Raw genomic sequence first — 20998 nt, 5'->3', positions numbered from 1 at the left:
GTAATTTGACTGACTAACCATTTCACAACAATAGGAACCAAAGTGAAACACATACAAAATGTAATAAAGCCTGAAAGCAATTGTTTCTATATTTTCTTCCACACTTAACTAAGCAAACCATTGAGAATATTCAAACAGGAGCAATGACTCAGTGGGCCTTCACACAAAGATACTAAAAAGTGGGAACTCTGCCTGGTCCGGCTGGAGGATATCTACCAGGAAGCAGACAGTGCCCGAGAGGCCCTCGAAGAGACTGTAAATACTGGTAACCGAGCTGGAACCTGCCTTGAACTCATCCGTGAACAGGAACTCTGCAAACCTGGAGGAGAGAGAGAGAAGCCAACATGTTCAAACCCGCTCAAATTACCTGAAGAAGAACAGGAGGAAGAACCAGGTGAGAGCATGTGTATTACGAGAAATATTTCCCTGCCTCTGTGCTCGGTAGATGTACTTCCTGTTTCCTGTGAGGCGGTAGAGGAGGAGGAAGACGTAGGCACTGCCGGCCACCCTGTGGCAGATTCCCGGCCCCTTCTTCAACAGCCCCTTCTCCCAGACCAGCTCTCCACAGCGGATGCACGTGTCCAGATACTGGGGCTTGTTGTTTATCAGGTAGGCCTTGGCAAACAGGTATGCCACACCTGGGGAGAGGAGAAAGCAGAGCAGCAGATTGTTTAGATTTGGGTAAAGGCGACCAATAGGAGGAAAATACTGTGTTTGTTTATGCATGTGTGTGTACCAGGAGCCCCATGGCACCAGTGCAACAGTTCGTTCTCCCTCTTTATCATAGCGCCCAGCTCGGCCGGCCAGTTACAGTTCTGCTCCTGGTTCATGAGGAAGTTCACACTGTGCCACACCAGGTCTCTCTCGGCTCCGCTAAGCACCTCGTGGTAGGACAGCAGCATCTGAAGCACTGATGACAGCCCGTGGGCTGCACCTGGGGATCAAAACACACACACAAACGAAATATAAGATAAAGGACAATAACAAGTGTACCCACAGACACAGTAGGTTGACCTACCTACAGCCAACAAAGAAGAGTGACAGACTGTATAGAAGTCTTGTGTAAAAATTATGAATTCAAGATGTCAGTTATCCACAATATAAACCTAAATGCTATTTGGACCATTTACAAAATCCTCATCTGCTCTCAATCCCAGCATGCAGTGCAGTGTTTTACATGTAAAGTGACAGTTTGTCTGGGTTAGAATCGGATTATCTAATCCCTACAGTATTGGTGATCCAGCAGTTATTGCACACACACACACGATTCCATTAGAGACAGCAGGCAGATCAGGGCCTTTCTCTGTCCTCTCCTGACATGCAGGAGGAGGCATGCTGCTGGGGCAGACAGACAGGCTGTGGTCAGCGGGCTGAGGTGGAGGGGATCGTATTTACAAGTTTTGTATCAGATGTCTTTTACAGTTGGAGATGCCTCTGGGGAGAGATGCTACAAACACAAACAGGTTCCTCGAGGAAGGGGCATGCGGTTGTGCCGTGCGCGTGCTTGTTTTCAGTACGTGCAGGTATGCACTGAATCGATGAAATGTTTTGAAACCCTATAATATCCAAGCTGGTTCTGCATACATGCAAGTGTCACCCAGGGTTGTGCTGTGCTTACTATGGACTGTGTGTTGGTGTAAAGGTTACTGAGGATCTTCAGCTGTGTTCTTCATCATGGGGATAACAAGGGAGAGCAAAGTTTCAAAGCTTCAAACATTACAACCAACATAGTTATGGCCGCTTTCCCCTTCCCCAATGGTGTCCCCTTCATTCCTATTTTCTATCTTCCTAGTTATTAGTTGTTTTAAGCTTACTTTTCCCCTTTTCTTCTGAGACAAGGAGTCCCAGGTTCGATTACAGCCCAGGCCATTTCCTACAGCTCCTTTCCCTCTAAACGGTCCCCATCACAATAAAGCAGAAATGCTGAAACATATATATTTTTGTATGTATTTTCCTAATGTCTGCACTGTCCAAGAGGTTTATACTGTTCAGATAAGACTGTCTTACCGAGGTATTCGGTGCCGTAGTAGGTGAACATGAGAGGAAAGGGCTTTCTTCTCCTCCTGGCATACTGTTTGCCAGACTCAATGATGGCTTGGCATATGGCCGTGATTTGATCCATGCTAAGAATCTGTCAAATTAGATTTCATGTTATATTTGATGTTGAGACGTTTATGCTGTTGTATTTTGGTCTATTCTTTCAATTAATGAGTGTGTGTTATGAGTGTGTTTTACACACACAGACACGCTCACCTCTATCGCCAACTTCTGTTTGAGCACTAGGGCAGCGCAAAGGTACCCCGCACGGCCTACGAAAAGCTCATCTGAGCCGCACTCCATGAAGTTGATGGGCGCGCACACCTTCCACAGATTACGAAATTTTGTCAGCGGCTTGACAAAGTCTGACAAACCCAAGGCTTTGTAGACCATCGCGGCCACAGCATATATACCTGCCCCGCCGAGGAGAAAGGCGGCACGCATATTTTGGTCTGGCTCCACATCCACGTATCTCACAGATACGTCAATGATCTGCTTGGCTGTCTTGAGATAATTATCTCTTTGCTTTGAGAACAGAGGGCACTCGGAGACGTGGTAGAGCATGTACGCCACTCCCGCTGGACCATCGTACAGCCCTCCATCACAAGCATTTAAATCAACCTTCTTCAATATTTTATCTATGGTCGCTATGACAGCGGGTACCACTGTCTCGATTCCCTGACCTGCGAGAAGCGCACCTTCGTAGTCGGCAAAACGGTTGGAAAAACAACGAGCGTTTTCCATTACCGATCGAGAGATTAACTACAAAGAGTTCGGTTTTGGCGGTCTTTAAATGGAAAAATAAACCGTGAATGAAAGCAAATGCCCTATATTACACACACACTGCAAGGCTGACAGCCTCGTACGAAACCCGGAAATAATAGGCAATGTAGAATCACATGATGGATGAAAGCATCACAGACCCGGTTAAAAGGCTGTCATTTCAGTAGCAAGTTCAGTCTGGGAGCTCCACCAAAACCACACTGAAATATAGGTGGATAATAACTTGGATAACATGTTCTCATGATGCAGGAGGCAAAAATAACCCAAATTTATCGGAAACCATCTAACCAAATCTAACATGATTAAGTAATAGGTCTTACTATTTTGGTGATTTTAACTTTTCAGTTGATGAGTCGCCCCCAACAATACTTTGGTATACCAGTAGATGGTGATGTAGACTAATTCTATAATCTTACGTTACGCACAAGGACTGGCGCGGTCTACAGACAGCTGTCCATGGTACTGAAGACGACGTTGCCACGGCTGAATATGAGAGGCCGTTTGGGAAAGGATTCACACTGTCGTTACACAAACACATGAAACATACACATTCACATATGAAACGTTCACACACATTCATACTACTGAAAACTCGCATCCACATAAGTGAAATGCTCACATAAGACACATGAAATCACATTCACATGTGAAATGTTCACACACATGTGAATACTTAATATTGAAATGTATACACCACCGAATTACCTGACTACCATGATGGTTGATTCTTCATTCAGTCTGTTCTCTACTTTACACTATAAACCCTACAAGGCTAACCTCATTATTACGTTTCTGGTCATACACACACTTAACCACTGCAGAATATCCGTAGAAGTAGTAGCCTAGTAATAGTAGTAGTGGAAGTTGCTAGCATAGATATATAAAAAGGCTTTATATATCTATGGTTGCTAGGGTAACTCTTCACCTGGAATGTCTTGGATAATGTTCCGTTTGGTTCTTGCTCCTTTGTTCTCTGTGAAGACAGCGGAAGTCTTAAATGCCATGTGAGATATAAAAAGACGAAACAAAGGTTATCTTATACAAAGAAAATCTAATTTTGTGTAATCTACACCATGACCTTATGTCTGAAATCAATCGATTTGTTTGCTGCTTCTTGTGTTTAACTGCAAAACCACACGACATTGGAAGCCAATTTGCTGATGTGTAGCGGCATAGACCTATGCACCAGGTAAACACGCATAAGGACCATCTATGAAGGGGTCACACAACATCACAGCTGTCCTCAAACAGAAATCTCGCATCCTTAAGCCAAACCACTTTACCTTTAAGTTGACATTGTATGTTAAGTCTGATATCACAGAAGTATTTTCATAATCAGACGAATAACCAACTCCTTATATTGTGTGCATTGCACAAGATGGGGCTAGTACGTGTAACCACAGTAAGTTTCAGGCATGTGACACTTTCCTAGTCAGAGTTAGCAGGGGGTGCATTTCATGGCAAGAAGGAATACAACAAGCCTGTCGTGAAATGCACCCCACTTTATTGTCTGTTCTGTATATCCCAGCACCAAATGATTCTTACTGTACACTGAGGGCAGTAGTATGAGTAACCACAGTAAGTTTCAGGCATGTGACACTTTCCTAGTCAAAGTTAGCAGGGGGTGCATTTCATGGCAAGAAGGAATACAACAAGCCTGTCGTGAAATGCACCCCACTTTATTGTCTGTTCTGTATATCCCAGCACCAAATGATTCTTACTGTACACTGAGGGCAGTAGTATGAGTAACCACAGTAAGTTTCAGGCATGTGACACTTTCCTAGTCAGAGTTAGCAGGGGGTGCATTTCACGGCAAGAAGGAATACAACAAGCCTGTCGTGAAATGCACCCCCCTATATTGTCTGTTCTGTATATCCCAGCATCAAATGATTCTTACTGTACACTGAAGGCACTAATATGAGTAACCACAGTAAATTTCAGGCATGTAACACTTTCCTAGTCGGAGTTAGCAGGGGGTGCATTTCATGGCAAGAAGGAATACAACAAGCTTGTCGTGAAATGCACCCCCTTATATTGTCTGTTCTGTATATCCCAGCATCAAATGATTCTTACTCTACACTGAGGGCACTAGTATGAGTAACCATAGTACGTTTCAGGCATGTAACACTTTCCTAGTCAGAGTTAGCAGGGGGTGCATTTCATGGCAAGAAGGAATACAACAAGCCTGTCGTGAAATGCACCCCCCTCTATTGTCTGTTCTGTATATCCCAGCATCAAATGATTCTTACTGTACACTGAGGGCACTAGTATGAGTAACCACAGTAAGTTTCAGGCATGTGACACTTTCCTACTCAGAGTTAGCAGGGGGTGCATTTCATGGCAAGAAGGAATACGACAAGTCTGTCGTGAAATGCACCCCCCTCTATTGTCTGTTCTGTATATCCCAGCACCAAATGATTCTTACTGTACACTGAGGGCAGTAGTATGAGTAACCACAGTAAGTTTCAGGCATGTGACACTTTCCTAGTCAAAGTTAGCAGGGGGTGCATTTCATGGCAAGAAGGAATACAACAAGCCTGTCGTGAAATGCACCCCACTTTATTGTCTGTTCTGTATATCCCAGCACCAAATGATTCTTACTGTACACTGAGGGCAGTAGTATGAGTAACCACAGTAAGTTTCAGGCATGTGACACTTTCCTAGTCAAAGTTAGCAGGGGGTGCATTTCATGGCAAGAAGGAATACAACAAGCCTGTCGTGAAATGCACCCCCCTATATTGTCTGTTCTGTATATCCCAGCATCAAATGATTCTTACTGTACACTGAAGGCACTAATATGAGTAACCACAGTAAATTTCAGGCATGTAACACTTTCCTAGTCGGAGTTAGCAGGGGGTGCATTTCATGGCAAGAAGGAATACAACAAGCTTGTCGTGAAATGCACCCCCCTATATTGTCTGTTCTGTATATCCCAGCATCAAATGATTCTTACTCTACACTGAGGGCACTAGTATGAGTAACCATAGTACGTTTCAGGCATGTAACACTTTCCTAGTCAGAGTTAGCAGGGGGTGCATTTCATGGCAAGAAGGAATACGACAAGCCTGTCGTGAAATGCACCCCCCTCTATTGTCTGTTCTGTATATCCCAGCACCAAATGATTCTTACTATACACTGAGGGCACTAGTATGAGCAACCACAGTACGTTTCAGGCATGTGACACTTTCCTAGTCAAAGTTAACAGGGGTGCATTTCATGGCAAGAAGGAATACGACAAGCCTGTCGTGAAATGCACCCCCCTCTATTGTCTGTGTCGCAGGCACAACATGTGTGTCTGATAGAATTGGCTAAATATCTTTATACTGTAAAAGATGTAAAACAGAGACAGATCCTGACCAAATACAGGATCAGTGAACACAATCTGGCCATTGAAAAAGGCAGACATAAGAAAACCTGGTTACCGGTAGAGTCCAGAGTGTGTGGCCACTGTACGACAGGTGAGGTAGAGACAGAGATGCACTTTCTACTACACTGCCAACGGTACAGAAATACCAGACAGCATTTCTTTGATAAATTTGAATCCCTTGTACCATTGTTCACCAAAATGTCCGATGGTGAAGAATATAAAATGCTCTTGGGGAGGGACACACAACCCCCCTATCTGGACGATTTCTCAAAATGTGCCATGAAATGAGGGAAAACCAGAATGTAGTGTGACCAGCCCTGAAGTTACCTTCTATTTGTAATATGTATCGTCCGCTGTTTTTGTTTTGATTTGTTTCAGATTTTTCGGTTTTCGGTCACTGTGTCTTGCAAATTGTTGTTTGCTGTTCATGACGCTTTATTGTTGCCACATGTTCTGAACAATACTGGCTGTCGTTCCTAGTGTTGTTGATGTATGAATGTCTATTGTTGTGCCTCTAGCTTTAGCAATACGGTTATAATGACTGTCATGCTAATAAAGCTGAATTGAATTGAATAGAACCTGTACCATAAGGAAAGGCAAAACAGCTGCACTGCCATATAATTCATTAACAAACAAACTGCAGAGAAACAGATACATGGGCTTGTGTAGCTTTCTTTCCATGGATATCACCACTATAAGCATTGTGTTATCAAACACTATTACAATGTACAACACAATCATTATAGTAAAATACAAGTATTTCAATAATCCTACGTTTTCATACGCAGACAGTACAAATGAAATAAAGAGTGTTGAGTTCTCCATAGCAAATGTGCAATTGTTTGAGAAGCAAGGATATTACATATTAACACAATTTCTAATAGTTTAAAACTTTTTGTCAACTGACTGAATGTCGAATAATTCCAATTTACTTGTTAAAACACATGTTATTTGATCCCTATCCCATTTACTTGAATACAATACAATTTGGTATACTGTACATTCTTCAGCTTAGTATGTTAACATGTATTTTCTTCAGGAACAAAGTCTTACATTGTTGTCTGATTATTGACAAATTCAATCCATATAGTACAGGGTTAAAAAGTGGTTGGCACACCAGGAAGTACAATGAGATAATAATACGCAGAACAGCTGGGACATGAGTCATGTCAAATCTACTCTGCAGAATCTCAAAGCAACAGCCAAAGGAGAAGTTGATCAGAGAAGCCAAGTGGGGTGTGCATGTGCTGATGGCTTTCTGTCTAGTCTCTTTTGAAGATCTTAAACAAATACTTAAAATCTTGATGTAGGAGAATAAAATGGGGCCCACAGGGACAACAACAGACAGAAAAGTTCCAAATAGTCCGTAGTAGTTATTCACTGTTGTGTCTGAACAGGAAAGTTTGACTAATAAATAGTTATCACAAAACACTTTGTCTAAAATGTTTCCACACCGAGTTAAACTAATACTTAAAGATAGAGTGATGCTGAATTTAATGAAAGAGTAAATCCAGAGTAGCATTATGATCATGAGCACTCTATTAGAGGTCATAATGACATGGTACTGCAAAGGATAACAGATAGATACATACCTGTCATATGCCATGGCAGCTAAATTGCAGAATTCAATTGAAACATAAGTGTAAATAACATATATCTGTAAATAACAATAATAAATAGACACAACATGAGTGTCTGATAGAACCTGCAGCATGAGGAAAGGCAATAAAGCTGCACTGCCATATAATTCATTAACAAACAAACTGCAGAGAAACAGATACATGGGCTGGTGTAGCTTTCTTTCCATGGATATCACCACTATAAGCATTGTGTTAGCAAACACTATTGCAATGTACAACACACTTATTATAGTAAAATACAAGTATTTCAATAGTCCTATGTTTCCATATGCAGACAGTTCGAATGACAAAATCTGTGTTGAGTTTTCCATTGTAATTATATTGTACTTCGAAACCACACAAATACAAATGTAATATAATTTCTACAAGCATAAGGAGTTATAAAAAGCAAAGCAAATCTGTATCAGTATTAATTACCACTGAAATACTTTGATACAATGACAAAAAATATTTACCTCATTTGCATGCGTGCAATGCATACAGTATTGGTGTGGATCCTCTAACTTATTGTATTATCATTTGTAATAATAAACCTGGTTTCTCTATCTTTAGTAACCAGCAGGATAGGGGTTGTTCATGTGGTGCACCACAACACAGCCTACTATAATCTCTAGCATCATAACTGTCTCCCACCATCCAGCTGTTCTACCCTCTCGGTCTCAACAATCCCAACGCAATGTTATTGCAACTTTCAATAGTTCCCTCTGTATATGAAATGTACCACAAAAAACATAGATGCTGCAGAACTGTAGTCTGGTTGTCTGCACTAGAGTAGACTGGCTAAACTATATGGAGACACGAAGCTACTGACCTGATATGCTGTGTGGGAGAGACACAACCTGTCAATCAAAGTTGTGACCAGTCTTGTGGGAGAGGGATGGGCTTTAGTAGCTAAGCAACTGAACTCTCTGGTCTAGCTGGCCTAGTCTGGGAGTTGGAATACAACTTCACCGGTGAGTTCAGTATATCATCATAAAAAGAAAAGAAAACCTTTATACGTTGTAAGTTATGGTTTGTGAAAATCCTCAATAGAAAGATCCTTCAGATGATCACCTTAACTCTAACGATGCACAAACAACGTGTTTTTTGATGATTGATGTTTGAAGTAGATCAACATGGATACAATGCTGTACTTGGCAAAACTGTGTACTGAAATAAACCATGTTTGTATATCGACAGTTGTGGAAGTAATTTGTATGTCCTTTATTTTGGGGCTCTTCACAAACTGCAACTTAGCACATAATTTATGTATTCTTTCCCACAATTCTTTCACAATGGACTTGTGAAACTTGTATATCTCGCAAAAAAAAGTATTACCAAAAACAACAGGATTGTATTGACTAGAATTCGGATTCCTCCATCCGGGTGAATAAATCATGTTTCACACTGGATTTAAACAATCCGAGATTTGAGGCAGCTAGCACTACTGTAAGCTGACAAGGCAACATCATCAAATACATTAAAATAGGAGAAACAGCTGACCCAATACTTGGGACAGTGGTTTCACAAAATAAGCGAAGGAGGAAGGCCTGCTTCGCCAAAGGCATTCATCCACACAACTTCAAACGGGACATTGTACGTCCTTGGGCCCTGAGCAAAACACCTGTTGCATTTCAACTTCATCCAGGGCCTGATTCACTACATAATCAAACCACAGACACACAGAGATTCCTGGAATTATAGTTAAATATAAATCATACTTTTATGGAGTTTTACAATTTAATCTACTATTCGATCAATTTTAATGGACTCCGCCAAGGAAAACAGTTTTCTATTGCCTGGCAGTCTTAAATGGTGAGAATAGTTCCTGCATAAACAGGAAATGAAATAAAAAGAGTCTTGCTTTATTTACAGCAAATAGTGGACCCATGGATATGAGCTGCTTCTCAGCTCCATAGCAACAAACTAATCACCATAGTTAAATGGGTACAGTATTTGGATAAAACATTGTAAATAACAAGGTCCATACTAACGTAACTGTTGTAGGGTTTGTGATTGACACGGCTTCTTACTGATTAGTGCAGCCTAATTAATGTACACATGGACTAAAGAGAAAGAAGAATCCTTTATCATTTCACAAATTTGATACACACATGCGGAGAAACATCGGTGAAACACACACTCATCAGGGCGTCCGCGAGACAAATTAGTTTCTGCTTTTGTCCCATCATGCTACCCTTCCTCCCAGTACAGCCGGGGGCAGTGGGCAGCGACATCAGCAACACCCAGGGGCCACGTCCAGGGGCCAGGTCCAGGGGCCACGTCCAGGGGCCACGTCCAGGGGCAACGTCGGATGGGTCCCCGGGCTGGAGAGCAATCAGTTCTGCATGTTTTAATGTTTGGGTTCTTTGTGGAGGAAACCCAATGCGAGGCACAGACTAGGTCATAACTCAAATTGTAATGTATAGAGTTTCAAACAATCACACTATGCGGTCGGAACTCGTATAGTTACCATTAGAACACAAAAAAAAGAAGTTCAACAATTATTCTTTCGATCTGTTGCTTTATGAGTTAGAAGTGCCTGAGGCCAGATAAACACATTGACTGACATATATCACCTATCATCTTAAACAGCGGTTTTGTACGTTTCAGGAAGATCTCATCTCACATGACGTAACTAAAACATATCAAATCATCCTTAAAATATGTATTTTCTTGAGGAACGAAGACTTACAATGTTGTCTGATGGTTGACAAATTCAGTCCATATATTACAGGGTTAAAAAGTGGTTGGCACACCAGGAAGTACAATGAGATAATAATACGCAGAACAGCTGGGACATGAGTCATGTCAAATCTACTCTGCAGAATCTCAAAGCAACAGCCAAAGGAGAAGTTGATCAGAGAAGCCAAGTGAGGTGTGCATGTACTGATGGCTTTCTGTCTAGTCTCTTTTGAAGATCTTAAACAAATACGTAAAATCTTGATGTAGGAGAATAAAATGGGGCCCACAGGTACACCAACAGACAGAAAAGTTCCAATTAGTCCATAGTAGTTATTCACTGTTGTGTCTGAACAGGCAAGTTTGACTAATGAATAATTATTACAATACACTTTATCCATGATATTGCCACACTTGGTTAAAATTACACTTGAATACAAAGTAAAAATAAAGTTAATAAAAGAGTAAATCCAGAGTAGCATTATGATCATGAACACTCTATTAGATGTCATAATGACATGGTACTGCAAAGGATAACATATACAAACATACCTGTCATATGCCATGGCTGCTAAATTCCAGAATTCAATTACTGCATATGTGTAAAGAACAAATATCTGTAAATAACAATAATGAGCAGGCACAACATGAGTGTCTGATAGAACCTGCAGCATGAGGAAAGGAAATAAAGCTGCACTGCCATATAATTCATTAACAAACAAACTGCAGAGAAACAGATACATGGGCTGGTGTAGCTTTCTTTCCATGGATATCACCACTATAAGCATTGTGTTAGCAAAGATTATTGCCATGTACAACACAATTATTATAGCAAAATACAAGTATTTCAATAGTCCTACGTTTTTATATGCAGACAATACAAATGACAAAAACTTTGTTGAGTTCCCCATAATAAAAGGCAATAGTTTACACCAGGAAATTACACTTTACACAATTTAGAAAAGTAACTTTTGGGGGAAACTGACTGAATATCTCAAATAATAACAACTTATGTAATAAAATAGAGCTAATTTTGGTCTTATCTCCTTTGCATGTATTCAATGTATTTAGGTGTGTACTTCATCTTATAGTATAAAATATTCATAATAATCAACCTAGTTGTCCTCTCTGATACGAAGAAAATGAATCTATCATAACCGCCTCACACCTGACAGCTATTTTACCCTCTGAGTCTTACCAAGTCCACTCTCTGTTTAACACTTCCAATAGTTCCTTGTCTACAAAGTGTTCCACAGAAACTGCAGTCTCGTCAGCTGCAGTAAAGGTAACTGGCTAAGCTACATGGAGGCAGCTACAGTACTGATCTGATATACTGTTTGGGAGGGACACAACCTGCCAATCAGATGTGCTCAAAGGAGAAAACCTTGAAATGGCCATGGATAGGAGGAGGACATTGTGTACTGTATTCTGTACTGTATATACATGGCTGGTGAGCAGTCCAGTCACTGACCTTGAGGGGTTAGGGACAGTAGGTGCTGAGTGGGCCTGGGATGGTTAGTCTGTCAGTCGCTGGCCACTCCTTGAGACAGCCTCTTTCTGGACCATTTAGGGTTGCGGTGGTCATTTTAATACCTTTTATTGGGAATCTCACAAACCCTGATTTACAATATATAAAATATATATTTGTAAACTTTTAATAATGTATACTTGCAGAGATAATGTTCTATTCTCAGCGATATACATTTTAATCTCCTCAATATGGTGATGATCTGTTCTCCCTATGTGTGCAACAGATACAGACTAGACAATACTATTTATGGATGTGTAAACAAAAGCTATAATCTAAATTACAAATACAATTGTTACCAACTTTTGTGTTCATGTAAGTATAAACATTGCATCTACTTTTAGATGGTTAACCTGTTCCACAGTCATCATTCAAATTGAACTGTATAGAGCCTTTTATGCTTATTATATTAGGGATAGACCAAAGTTCTTAAACAATCAGATTGTAATGGAAGAACTTGTAAAATTTCCAAACGAACACATACATGACTTCGATAAAATGTTTATTTTAATCTTGACCTTTTTTTATCTAGTTAAAAGTAGCGTCATAGACAAGATAAACAATTTTACAGAAATATCCAAGTCACAGTACATATCGTCTCAAATAGGTGTTTTGAAATGTCCCAAAGATATCCCTTGATTCAATTAAAACCTATCAAATCATCCTTGAATGGCATATTTCTTCAGGAACAAAGTCTTACATTGTTGTCTGATTATTGACAAATTCAATCCATATAGTACAGGGTTAAAAAGTGGTTGGCACACCAGGAAGTATATAAAAAAAAAAAGTTAAACAATTAGTTTCTTTCGATCTGTTGCTTTATGAGTTAGAAGTGCCTGAGGCCAGATAAACACATTGACTGACATATATCACCTATCATCTTAAACAGCGGTTTTGTACGTTTCAGGAAGATCTCATCTCACATGACGTAACTAAAACATATCAAATCATCCTTAAAATATGTATTTTCTTGAGGAACGAAGACTTACAATGTTGTCTGATGGTTGACAAATTCAGTCCATATAGTACAGGGTTAAAAAGTGGTTGGCACACCAGGAAGTACAATGAGATAATAATACGCAGAACAGCTGGGACATGAGTCATGTCAAATCTACTCTGCAGAATCTCAAAGCAACAGCCGAAGGAGAAGTTGATCAGAGAAGCCAAGTGAGGAGTGCATGTACTGATGGCTTTCTGTCTAGTCTCTTTTGAAGATCTTAAACAAATACGTAAAATCTTGATGTAGGAGAATAAAATGGGGCCCACAGGTACACCAACAGACAGAAAAGTTCCAATTAGTCCATAGTAGTTATTCACTGTTGTGTCTGAACAGGCAAGTTTGACTAATGAATAATTATTACAATACACTTTATCCATGATATTGCCACACTTGGTTAAAATTACACTTGAATACAAAGTAAAAATAAAGTTAATAAAAGAGTAAATCCAGAGTAGCATTATGATTATGAACACTCTATTAGATGTCATAATGACATGGTACTGCAAAGGATAACAAATACAAACATACCTGTCATATGCCATGGCTGCTAAATTGCAGAATTCAATTACTGCATATGTGTAAATAACATATATCTGTAAATAACAATAATGAGCAGGCACAACATGTGTGTCTGATAGAACCTGTACCATAAGGAAAGGCAATAAAGCTGCACTGCCGTATAATTCATTAACAAACAAACTGCAGAGAAACAGATACATGGGCTGGTGTAGCTTTCTTTCCATGGATATCACCACTATAAGCATTGTGTTAGCAAACACTATTGCAATGTACAACACACTTATTATAGTAAAATACAAGTATTTCAATAGTCCTACGTTTTTATATGCAGACAATACAAATGACAAAAACTTTGTGGAGTTCCCCATAATAAAAGGCAATAGTTTATACCAGGAAATTACACTTTACACAATTTAGAAAAGTAACTTTTGGGGGAAACTGACTGAATATCTCAAATAATAACAACTTATGTAATAAAATAGAGCTAATTTTGGTCTTATCTCCTTTGCATGTATTTAATGTATTTAGGTGTGTACTTCATCTTATAGTATAAAATATTCATAATAATCAACCTAGTTGTCCTCTCTGATACGAAGAAAATGAATCTATCATAACCGCCTCACACCTAACAGCTATTTTACCCTCTGAGTCTTACCAAGTCCACTCTCTGTTTAACACTTCCAATAGTTCCTTGTCTACAAAGTGTTCCACAGAAACTGCAGTCTAGTCAGTTGCAGTAAGGGTAACTGGCTAAGCTACATGGAGGCAGCTACAGTACTGATCTTATATACTGTTTGGGAGGTACACAACCTGCCAATCAGATGGGCTCTGAGGAGAAAACCTTGAGATGGCCATGGATAGGAGGAGGACATTGTGTACTGTATTCTGTACTGTATATACATGGCTGGTGAGCAGTCCAGTCACTGACCTTGAGGGGTTAGGGACAGTAGGTGCTGAGTGGGCCTGGGATGGTTAGTCTGTCAGTCGCTGGCCACTCCTTGAGACAGCCTCTTTCTGGACCATTTAGGGTTGCGGTGGTCATTTGAATACCTTTTATTGGGAATCTCACAAACCCTGATTTACAATATATAAAATATATATTTGTAAACTTTTAATAATGTATACTTGGAGAGATAATCTTCTATTCTCAGCGATATACATTTTAATCTCCTCAATATGGTGATGATCTGTTCTCCCTATGTGTGCAACAGATACAGACTAGACAATACTATTTATGGATGTGTAAACAAAAGCTATAATCTAAATTACAAATACAATTGTTACCAACTTTTGTGTTCATGTAAGTATAAACATTGCATCTACTTTTAGATGGTTAACCTGTTCCACAGTCATCATTCAAATTGAACTGTATAGAGCCTTTTACGCTTTTTATATTAGGAATAGACCACAGTTCTTAAACAATCATATTGTGAGGGAAGAACTTGTAAAATTTCTAAATAAATACATACTTGAGTTTAATAAAATGTTTCTTTTAATCTTTACCTTTTTTTATCTAGTTAAAAGAAGCGTCATAGACAAGATTAACAATTTAACTTAAATATTCAAGTTACAGTATATAGTCTCACATAGGTGTTTTGAAATGTCCCAAAGATTGCTTTTGATCAAATTAAAACATATCAAATCATCCTTGAATGGCAGATTTCTTGAGGAACAAAGTCTTACATTGTTGTCTGATTATTGACAAATTCAATCCATATAGTACAGGATTAAAAAGTGGTTGGCACACCAGGAAGTACAATGAGATAATAATACGCAGAACAGCTGGGACATGAGTCATGTCAAATCTACTCTGCAGAATCTCAAAGCAACAGCCAAAGGTGAAGTTGATCAGAGAAGCCAAGTGGGGTGTGCATGTGCTGATGGCTTTCTGTCTAGTCTCTTTTGAAGATCTTAAACAAATACGCAAAATCTTGAAGTAGGAGAAGGAAATGGGGACCAAAGGGACAGCAACAGACAGAACAATGCCAAATAGTCCATAGTAGTTATTCACTGTTGTGTCTGAACAGGAAAGTTTGACTAATAAATAGTTATCACAAAACACTTTGTCTAAAATGTTTCCACACCGAGTTAAACTAATACTTAAAGATAGAGTGATGCTGAATTTAATGAAAGAGTAAATCCAGAGTAGCATTATGATCATGAACACTCTATTAGATGTCATAATGACATGGTACTGCAAAGGATAACAAATACAAACATACCTGTCATATGCCATGGCTGCTAAATTGCAGAATTCAATTGATGCATATGTGTAAATAACATATATCTGTAAATAACAATAATGAGCAGGCACCACATGTGTGTCTGATAGAACCTGTACCATAAGGAAAGGTAAAACAGCTGTACTGCCATATAATTCATTAACAAGCAAACTGCAGAGAAACAGATACATGGGCTTGTGTAGCTTTCTTTCCATGGATATCACCACTATAAGCATTGTGTTAGCAAACACTATTGCCATGTACAACACACTTATTATAGTAAAATACAAGTATTTCAATAGTCCTACATTTTCATACGCAGACAGTACAAATGACATAAACTGTGTTGAATTCTCCATTGTAAATGTGCAATTGTTTAAAAAGCAAGGAAATTACATCTTAACACAATTTCTAAAGGTTTTAAACTTTTTGTCAACTGACTGAATTTTTAATCATTGTTATTTCCTTAATACAATTTATAATTCATCAATGACCAGCTTATTATGTTAAAATGTACACTAATCAACCTAGTTGTCCTTTATTCTACTAAGAAAATGTATCTATCATAACCGCCTCAAACTTAACAAATATTCTACCCTCTCTTACCAAGTCCTGTCTCTGTTTTACACTTACAACAGTTCCTTGTCTACAAAGTGCTCCACAGAAACTGCAGTCTAGTCAGCTGCAGTAAAGGTAACTGGCTAAGCTACATGGAGGCAGCTACAGTACTGATCTTATATACTGTTTGGGAGGGACACAACCTGCCAATCAGATGTGCTCAAAGGAGAAAACCTTGAGATGGCCATGGATAGGAGGAGGACATTGTGTACTGTATTCTGTACTGTATATACATGGCTGGTGAGCAGTCCAGTCACTGACCTTGAGGGGTTAGGGACAGTAGGTGCTGAGTGGGCCTGGGATGGTTAGTCTGTCAGTCGCTGGCCACTCCTTGAGACAGCCTCTTTCTGGACCATTTAGGGTTGCGGTGGTTATTTCAATATCCTTTTATTGGGAATCTCACAAACCCTAACTTACAATATATATAATTTTTTAAATTTTACTTTTAATAATGTATACTTTGAGAAATAATATTCTATTCTCAGCAATATACATTTCAATCTGATTGTGAGGGAATAATTTGTAACATTTCCAAACAAACATATACTTGAGTTAAATAAAATGTTTATTTTAATCTTAACCTTTTTTATCTAGTTAAAAGAAGCATCATAGACAAGATTAACAATTTAACAGAAATATTCAAGTTACAGTATATAGTCTCATATAGGTGTTTTGAAATGTCCCAAAGATCTCAAATCATCCTTGCATATTTCTTGAGGAACAAAGTCTTACATTGTTGTCTGATCGTTGATCAATTAAATCCATATAGTACAGGGTTAAAAAGTGGTTTGCACACCAGGAAGTACAATGAGATAATAATACGCAGAACAGCTGGGACATGAGTCATGTCAAATCTACTCTGCAGAATCTCAAACCAACAGCCAAAGGAGAACGGAGTGCATCCTTACTGTAGAAGTAATGATGAGGTTAAATGGAAGATAGCATGGCTAATGTGTAGCACAGTCATCATTCAAATTAAACTGTAAAGAGCCTTTTACCCTTATTCATTTGGAATGTACAGTCTAACGGTTCCTAAACAATCATATTTTGATGTCAGGTCCACTATAATTATCAATACAACACAAAAATAAGTTAAATTGTATTTTTCCTTTGTTGCATTGATTTTTTTTGTTGTTGACTCAAGTTAGACAAAGAACCATATATAAGAATAAAAACTAAACAGAAGTATTTAAGCTACTGTATATGGTCTCACACAGGGGTTTTGCAATTACAGAAAGATCTTATCTATTTTGATGCAATTAAAACATATCAAATCATCCTTGAATAGCAAATTTCTTGAGGAACAAAGTCTTACATTGTTGTTTGATCGTTGATAAATTAAATCCATATAGTACAGGGTTAAAAAGTGGTTGGCACACCAGGAAGTACAATGAGATAATAATACGCAGAACAGCTGGGACATGAGTCATGTCAAATCTACTCTGCATAATCTCAAACCAACAGCCAAAGAAGAAATTGATCAGAGAAGCCAAGTGAGGTGTGCATGTACGGAGGGCTTTCTGTTTAGTCTCCTTTGAAGATCTTAAACAAATACTTAAAATCTTGATGTAGGAGAAGGAAATGGGGACCATAGGGACAACAACAGACAGAAAAGTTCCAAATATTCCACCGTAGTTATTCACTGTTGTGTCTGAACAGGCCAGTTTGACTAATGAATAGTTATTACAATATACTTTATCCATAATGTTGCCACACTTGGGTAAACTTACACTTGAATACATAGACAAAGTAATGTTCATAAAAGAGTAAATCCAGGATAGCATTATGATCATGAACACTCTATTAGATGTCATAATGACATGGTACTGCAAAGGATAACAGATAGAAACATACCTGTCATATGCCATGGCAGCTAAAATGCAGAATTCAAATATTGCATAAGTGTAAATAACAAATATCTGTAAATAACAATAATGAGCAGGCACAACATGAGTGTCTGATAGAACCTGTACCATAAGGAAAGGTAAAACAGCTGTACTGCCATATAATTCATTAACAAACAAACTGCAGAGAAACAGATACATGGGCTGGTGTAGCTTTCTTTCCATGGATATCACCACTATAAGCATTGTGTTAGCAAAGATTATTGCCATGTACAACACAATCATTATAGTAAAATACAAGTATTTCAATAGTCCTACATTTTCATACGCAGACAGTACAAATGAAATAAAGAGTGTTGCGTTTTCCATAGTAAATGTGCAATTGTTTGAGAAGCAATGAACACAATTTCTAATAGTTTAAAACTTTTTGTCAACTGACTGAATGTCTAATAATTCCAATTTACTTGTTAAAACACATGTTATTTGATCCTTATCCCATCTTGTATACAATACAATTTGGTATACTGTAGATACTTCAGCTTAGTTTGTTAACATTTACAAGAAACCTAGTTTTCCTATTTGGAACTAAGGAAAATTCATAACCATTTCACACCTAACAGCTATTTTACCCTCTGAGTCTTACCAAGTCCCGACTCTGTTTTATACTTACAATAGTTCATTGTCTACAAAGTCTTCCACAGAAACTGCAGTCTAGTCAGCTGCAGTAAGGGTAACTGGCTAAGCTACATGGAGGCAGCTACAGTACTGATCTGATATACTGTTTGGGAGAGACATAACCAGCCAATCAGATGGGCTCAGAGGAGAAAGCCTTGAGATGGCCATGGATAGGAGGAGGACATTGTGTACTGTATTCTGTACTGTATATACATGGCTGGTGAGCAGTCCAGTCACTGACCTTGAGGGGTTAGGGACAGTAGGTGCTGAGTGGGCCTGGGATGGTTAGTCTGTCAGTCGCTGGCCACTCCTTGAGACAGCCTCTTTTTGGACCATTTAGGGTTGCGGTGGAAATTTCAATATTCTTTATTGGGGCTTCTCAAAAACCCTAATTTACAACATGTACTTTTTTAAATTGTACTTTTAATAATGTATACTTGGAGACACAATCTTCTACTCTCAGCGATATATATTTTAATCTCCTCAATACGCTGATGATCTGTTCTCCCTATGTGTGCAACAGATACAGACTAGACAATACTATGGATGTGTAAACAAGAGCTACAATTTAAATTACAAATACAATTGTTGCCAACTTTTGTGTTCATGTAAGTATAAACATTGCATCTACTTTTAGATAGACTGTAAGGAACATCTGAAAGCAAAACTTTTTTACATTGATTGTTCAATACTAGAGTACATCTTTTTTAATGTACAGGTGAAACGGAAGCAATCAATGGTTAACCTGTTCCACAGTCACCATTCAAATTGAACTGCAAAGAGCCTTTTACGCTTTTTATATTAGGGATAGACCACAGTTCTTAAACAATCATATTGTGAGGGAAGAACTTGTAAAATTTCTAAATAAATACATACTTGAGTTTAATAAAATGTTTCTTTTAATCTTTACCTTTTTTTATCTAGTTAAAAGAAGCGTCATAGACAAGATTAACAATTTAACTTAAATATTCAAGTTACAGTATATAGTCTCACATAGGTGTTTTGAAATGTCCCAAAGATTGCTTTTGATCAAATTAAAACATATCAAATCATCCTTGAATGGCAGATTTCTTGAGGAACAAAGTCTTACATTGTTGTCTGATTATTGACAAATTCAATCCATATAGTACAGGATTAAAAAGTGGTTGGCACACCAGGAAGTACAATGAGATAATAATACGCAGAACAGCTGGGACATGAGTCATGTCAAATCTACTCTGCAGAATCTCAAAGCAACAGCCAAAGGTGAAGTTGATCAGAGAAGCCAAGTGGGGTGTGCATGTGCTGATGGCTTTCTGTCTAGTCTCTTTTGAAGATCTTAAACAAATACGCAAAATCTTGAAGTAGGAGAAGGAAATGGGGACCAAAGGGACAGCAACAGACAGAACAATGCCAAATAGTCCATAGTAGTTATTCACTGTTGTGTCTGAACAGGCAAGTTTGACTAATGAATAGTTATCACAATACACTTTATTTATAATGTTTCCACACATGGTTAAACTTACACTTAAAGATAGAGTGATGCTGAATTTAATGAAAGAGTAAATCCAGAGTAGCATTATGATTATGAGCACTCTATTAGAGGTCATAATGACATGGTACTGCAAAGGATAACAGATAGATACATACCTGTCATATGCCATGGCAGCTAAATTGCAGAATTCAATTGAAACATAAGTGTAAATTCCAAATATCTGTAAATAACAATAATAAATATACACAACATGTGTGTCTGATAGAACCTGTACCATAAGAACAGGTAAAACAGCTGTACTGCCATATAATTCATTAACAAGCAAACTGCAGAGAAACAGATACATGGGCTTGTGTAGCTTTCTTTCCATGGATATCACCACTATAAGCATTGTGTTAGCAAAGACTATTGCCATGTACAACACACTTATTATAGCAAAATACAAGTATTTTAATAGTCCTATGTTTCCATATGCAGACAGTACAAATGACATAAACTGTGTTGAATTCTCCATTGTAAATGTGCAATTGTTTAAAAAGCAAGGAAATTACATCTTAACACAATTTCTAAAGGTTTTAAACTTTGTGTCAACTGACTGAATTTTTAATCATTGTTATTTCCTTAATACAA

At 38.3% G+C, this 20998-nt stretch overlaps 7 protein-coding genes across 7 annotated transcripts; all 7 read right to left on the bottom strand.

Annotated features, from left to right (window-relative positions):
- Nucleotides 1–159: 159 nt before the first annotated feature.
- Nucleotides 160–2781, bottom strand: LOC136932849 (lanC-like protein 3). Its single transcript, XM_067228145.1, has 5 exons — nucleotides 2254–2781; nucleotides 2008–2131; nucleotides 737–934; nucleotides 431–638; nucleotides 160–319 (listed from the first exon to the last, which is right to left on the bottom strand). The coding sequence occupies exons 1-5, from the start codon at nucleotides 2779–2781 to the stop codon at nucleotides 160–162; spliced, it is 1218 nt and encodes a 405-aa protein (XP_067084246.1).
- A 4412-nt stretch (nucleotides 2782–7193) lies between these two features.
- On the bottom strand, nucleotides 7194–8138 carry LOC136967523 (olfactory receptor 10A3-like). The gene has a single exon (XM_067261343.1). The coding sequence runs from the start codon at nucleotides 8136–8138 to the stop codon at nucleotides 7194–7196; it is 945 nt and encodes a 314-aa protein (XP_067117444.1).
- Nucleotides 8139–10454: 2316 nt separating this feature from the next.
- LOC136967513 (olfactory receptor 4B13-like) lies at nucleotides 10455–11399 on the bottom strand. The gene has a single exon (XM_067261332.1). It carries the CDS (start codon nucleotides 11397–11399, stop codon nucleotides 10455–10457), a length of 945 nt encoding a protein of 314 aa, XP_067117433.1.
- A 1276-nt stretch (nucleotides 11400–12675) lies between these two features.
- On the bottom strand, nucleotides 12676–13951 carry LOC136966704 (olfactory receptor 10A6-like). Its single transcript, XM_067261072.1, has 2 exons — nucleotides 13009–13951; nucleotides 12676–12719 (listed from the first exon to the last, which is right to left on the bottom strand). Exons 1-2 carry the CDS (start codon nucleotides 13901–13903, stop codon nucleotides 12676–12678), a joined length of 939 nt encoding a protein of 312 aa, XP_067117173.1. The 5' UTR covers nucleotides 13904–13951.
- Nucleotides 13952–15177: 1226 nt separating this feature from the next.
- LOC136966640 (olfactory receptor 10A3-like) lies at nucleotides 15178–16116 on the bottom strand. Its single transcript, XM_067261068.1, has one exon. It carries the CDS (start codon nucleotides 16114–16116, stop codon nucleotides 15178–15180), a length of 939 nt encoding a protein of 312 aa, XP_067117169.1.
- Nucleotides 16117–17649: 1533 nt separating this feature from the next.
- On the bottom strand, nucleotides 17650–18588 carry LOC136966752 (olfactory receptor 10A6-like). The gene has a single exon (XM_067261076.1). The coding sequence runs from the start codon at nucleotides 18586–18588 to the stop codon at nucleotides 17650–17652; it is 939 nt and encodes a 312-aa protein (XP_067117177.1).
- Nucleotides 18589–19943: 1355 nt separating this feature from the next.
- LOC136966519 (olfactory receptor 10A3-like) lies at nucleotides 19944–20882 on the bottom strand. Its single transcript, XM_067261030.1, has one exon. It carries the CDS (start codon nucleotides 20880–20882, stop codon nucleotides 19944–19946), a length of 939 nt encoding a protein of 312 aa, XP_067117131.1.
- Nucleotides 20883–20998: the final 116 nt, after the last annotated feature.

Source organism: Osmerus mordax, chromosome 2 (genome assembly GCF_038355195.1).
Source record: "Osmerus mordax isolate fOsmMor3 chromosome 2, fOsmMor3.pri, whole genome shotgun sequence".
Taxonomy (NCBI): domain Eukaryota; kingdom Metazoa; phylum Chordata; class Actinopteri; order Osmeriformes; family Osmeridae; genus Osmerus; species Osmerus mordax.
The sequence above is the reverse complement of the archived record's forward strand: the minus strand, read 5'-3'. Positions and strand labels throughout refer to the sequence as shown.

Bases quoted from the DNA above. Each gene is read 5' to 3' on its own strand.
- LOC136966519 (XM_067261030.1), bottom strand. From the start codon at position 20,882: ATGGAGAATTCAACACAGTTTATGTCATTTGTACTGTCTGCATATGGA.
- LOC136966752 (XM_067261076.1), bottom strand. From the start codon at position 18,588: ATGGAAAACGCAACACTCTTTATTTCATTTGTACTGTCTGCGTATGAA.
- LOC136966640 (XM_067261068.1), bottom strand. From the start codon at position 16,116: ATGGAGAATTCAACACAGTTTATGTCATTTGTACTGTCTGCGTATGAA.
- LOC136932849 (XM_067228145.1), bottom strand. From the start codon at position 2,781: ATGGAAAACGCTCGTTGTTTTTCCAACCGTTTTGCCGACTACGAAGGT. The intron at 2,132-2,253 runs GTGAGCGTGTCT...CTAATTTGACAG, and splicing joins AACAGAAGTTGGCGATAGAG to ATTCTTAGCATGGATCAAAT. The intron at 639-736 runs GTACACACACAT...TCCTCTCCCCAG, and splicing joins CTGGTGCCATGGGGCTCCTG to GTGTGGCATACCTGTTTGCC.
- LOC136966704 (XM_067261072.1), bottom strand. From the start codon at position 13,903: ATGGGGAACTCCACAAAGTTTTTGTCATTTGTATTGTCTGCATATAAA. The intron at 12,720-13,008 runs ATTGTAAGTCTT...TAATCAGACAAC, and splicing joins TTTGTCAACCATCAGACAAC to AATGTAAGACTTTGTTCCTG.
- LOC136967513 (XM_067261332.1), bottom strand. From the start codon at position 11,399: ATGGGGAACTCAACAAAGTTTTTGTCATTTGTATTGTCTGCATATAAA.
- LOC136967523 (XM_067261343.1), bottom strand. From the start codon at position 8,138: ATGGAAAACTCAACACAGATTTTGTCATTCGAACTGTCTGCATATGGA.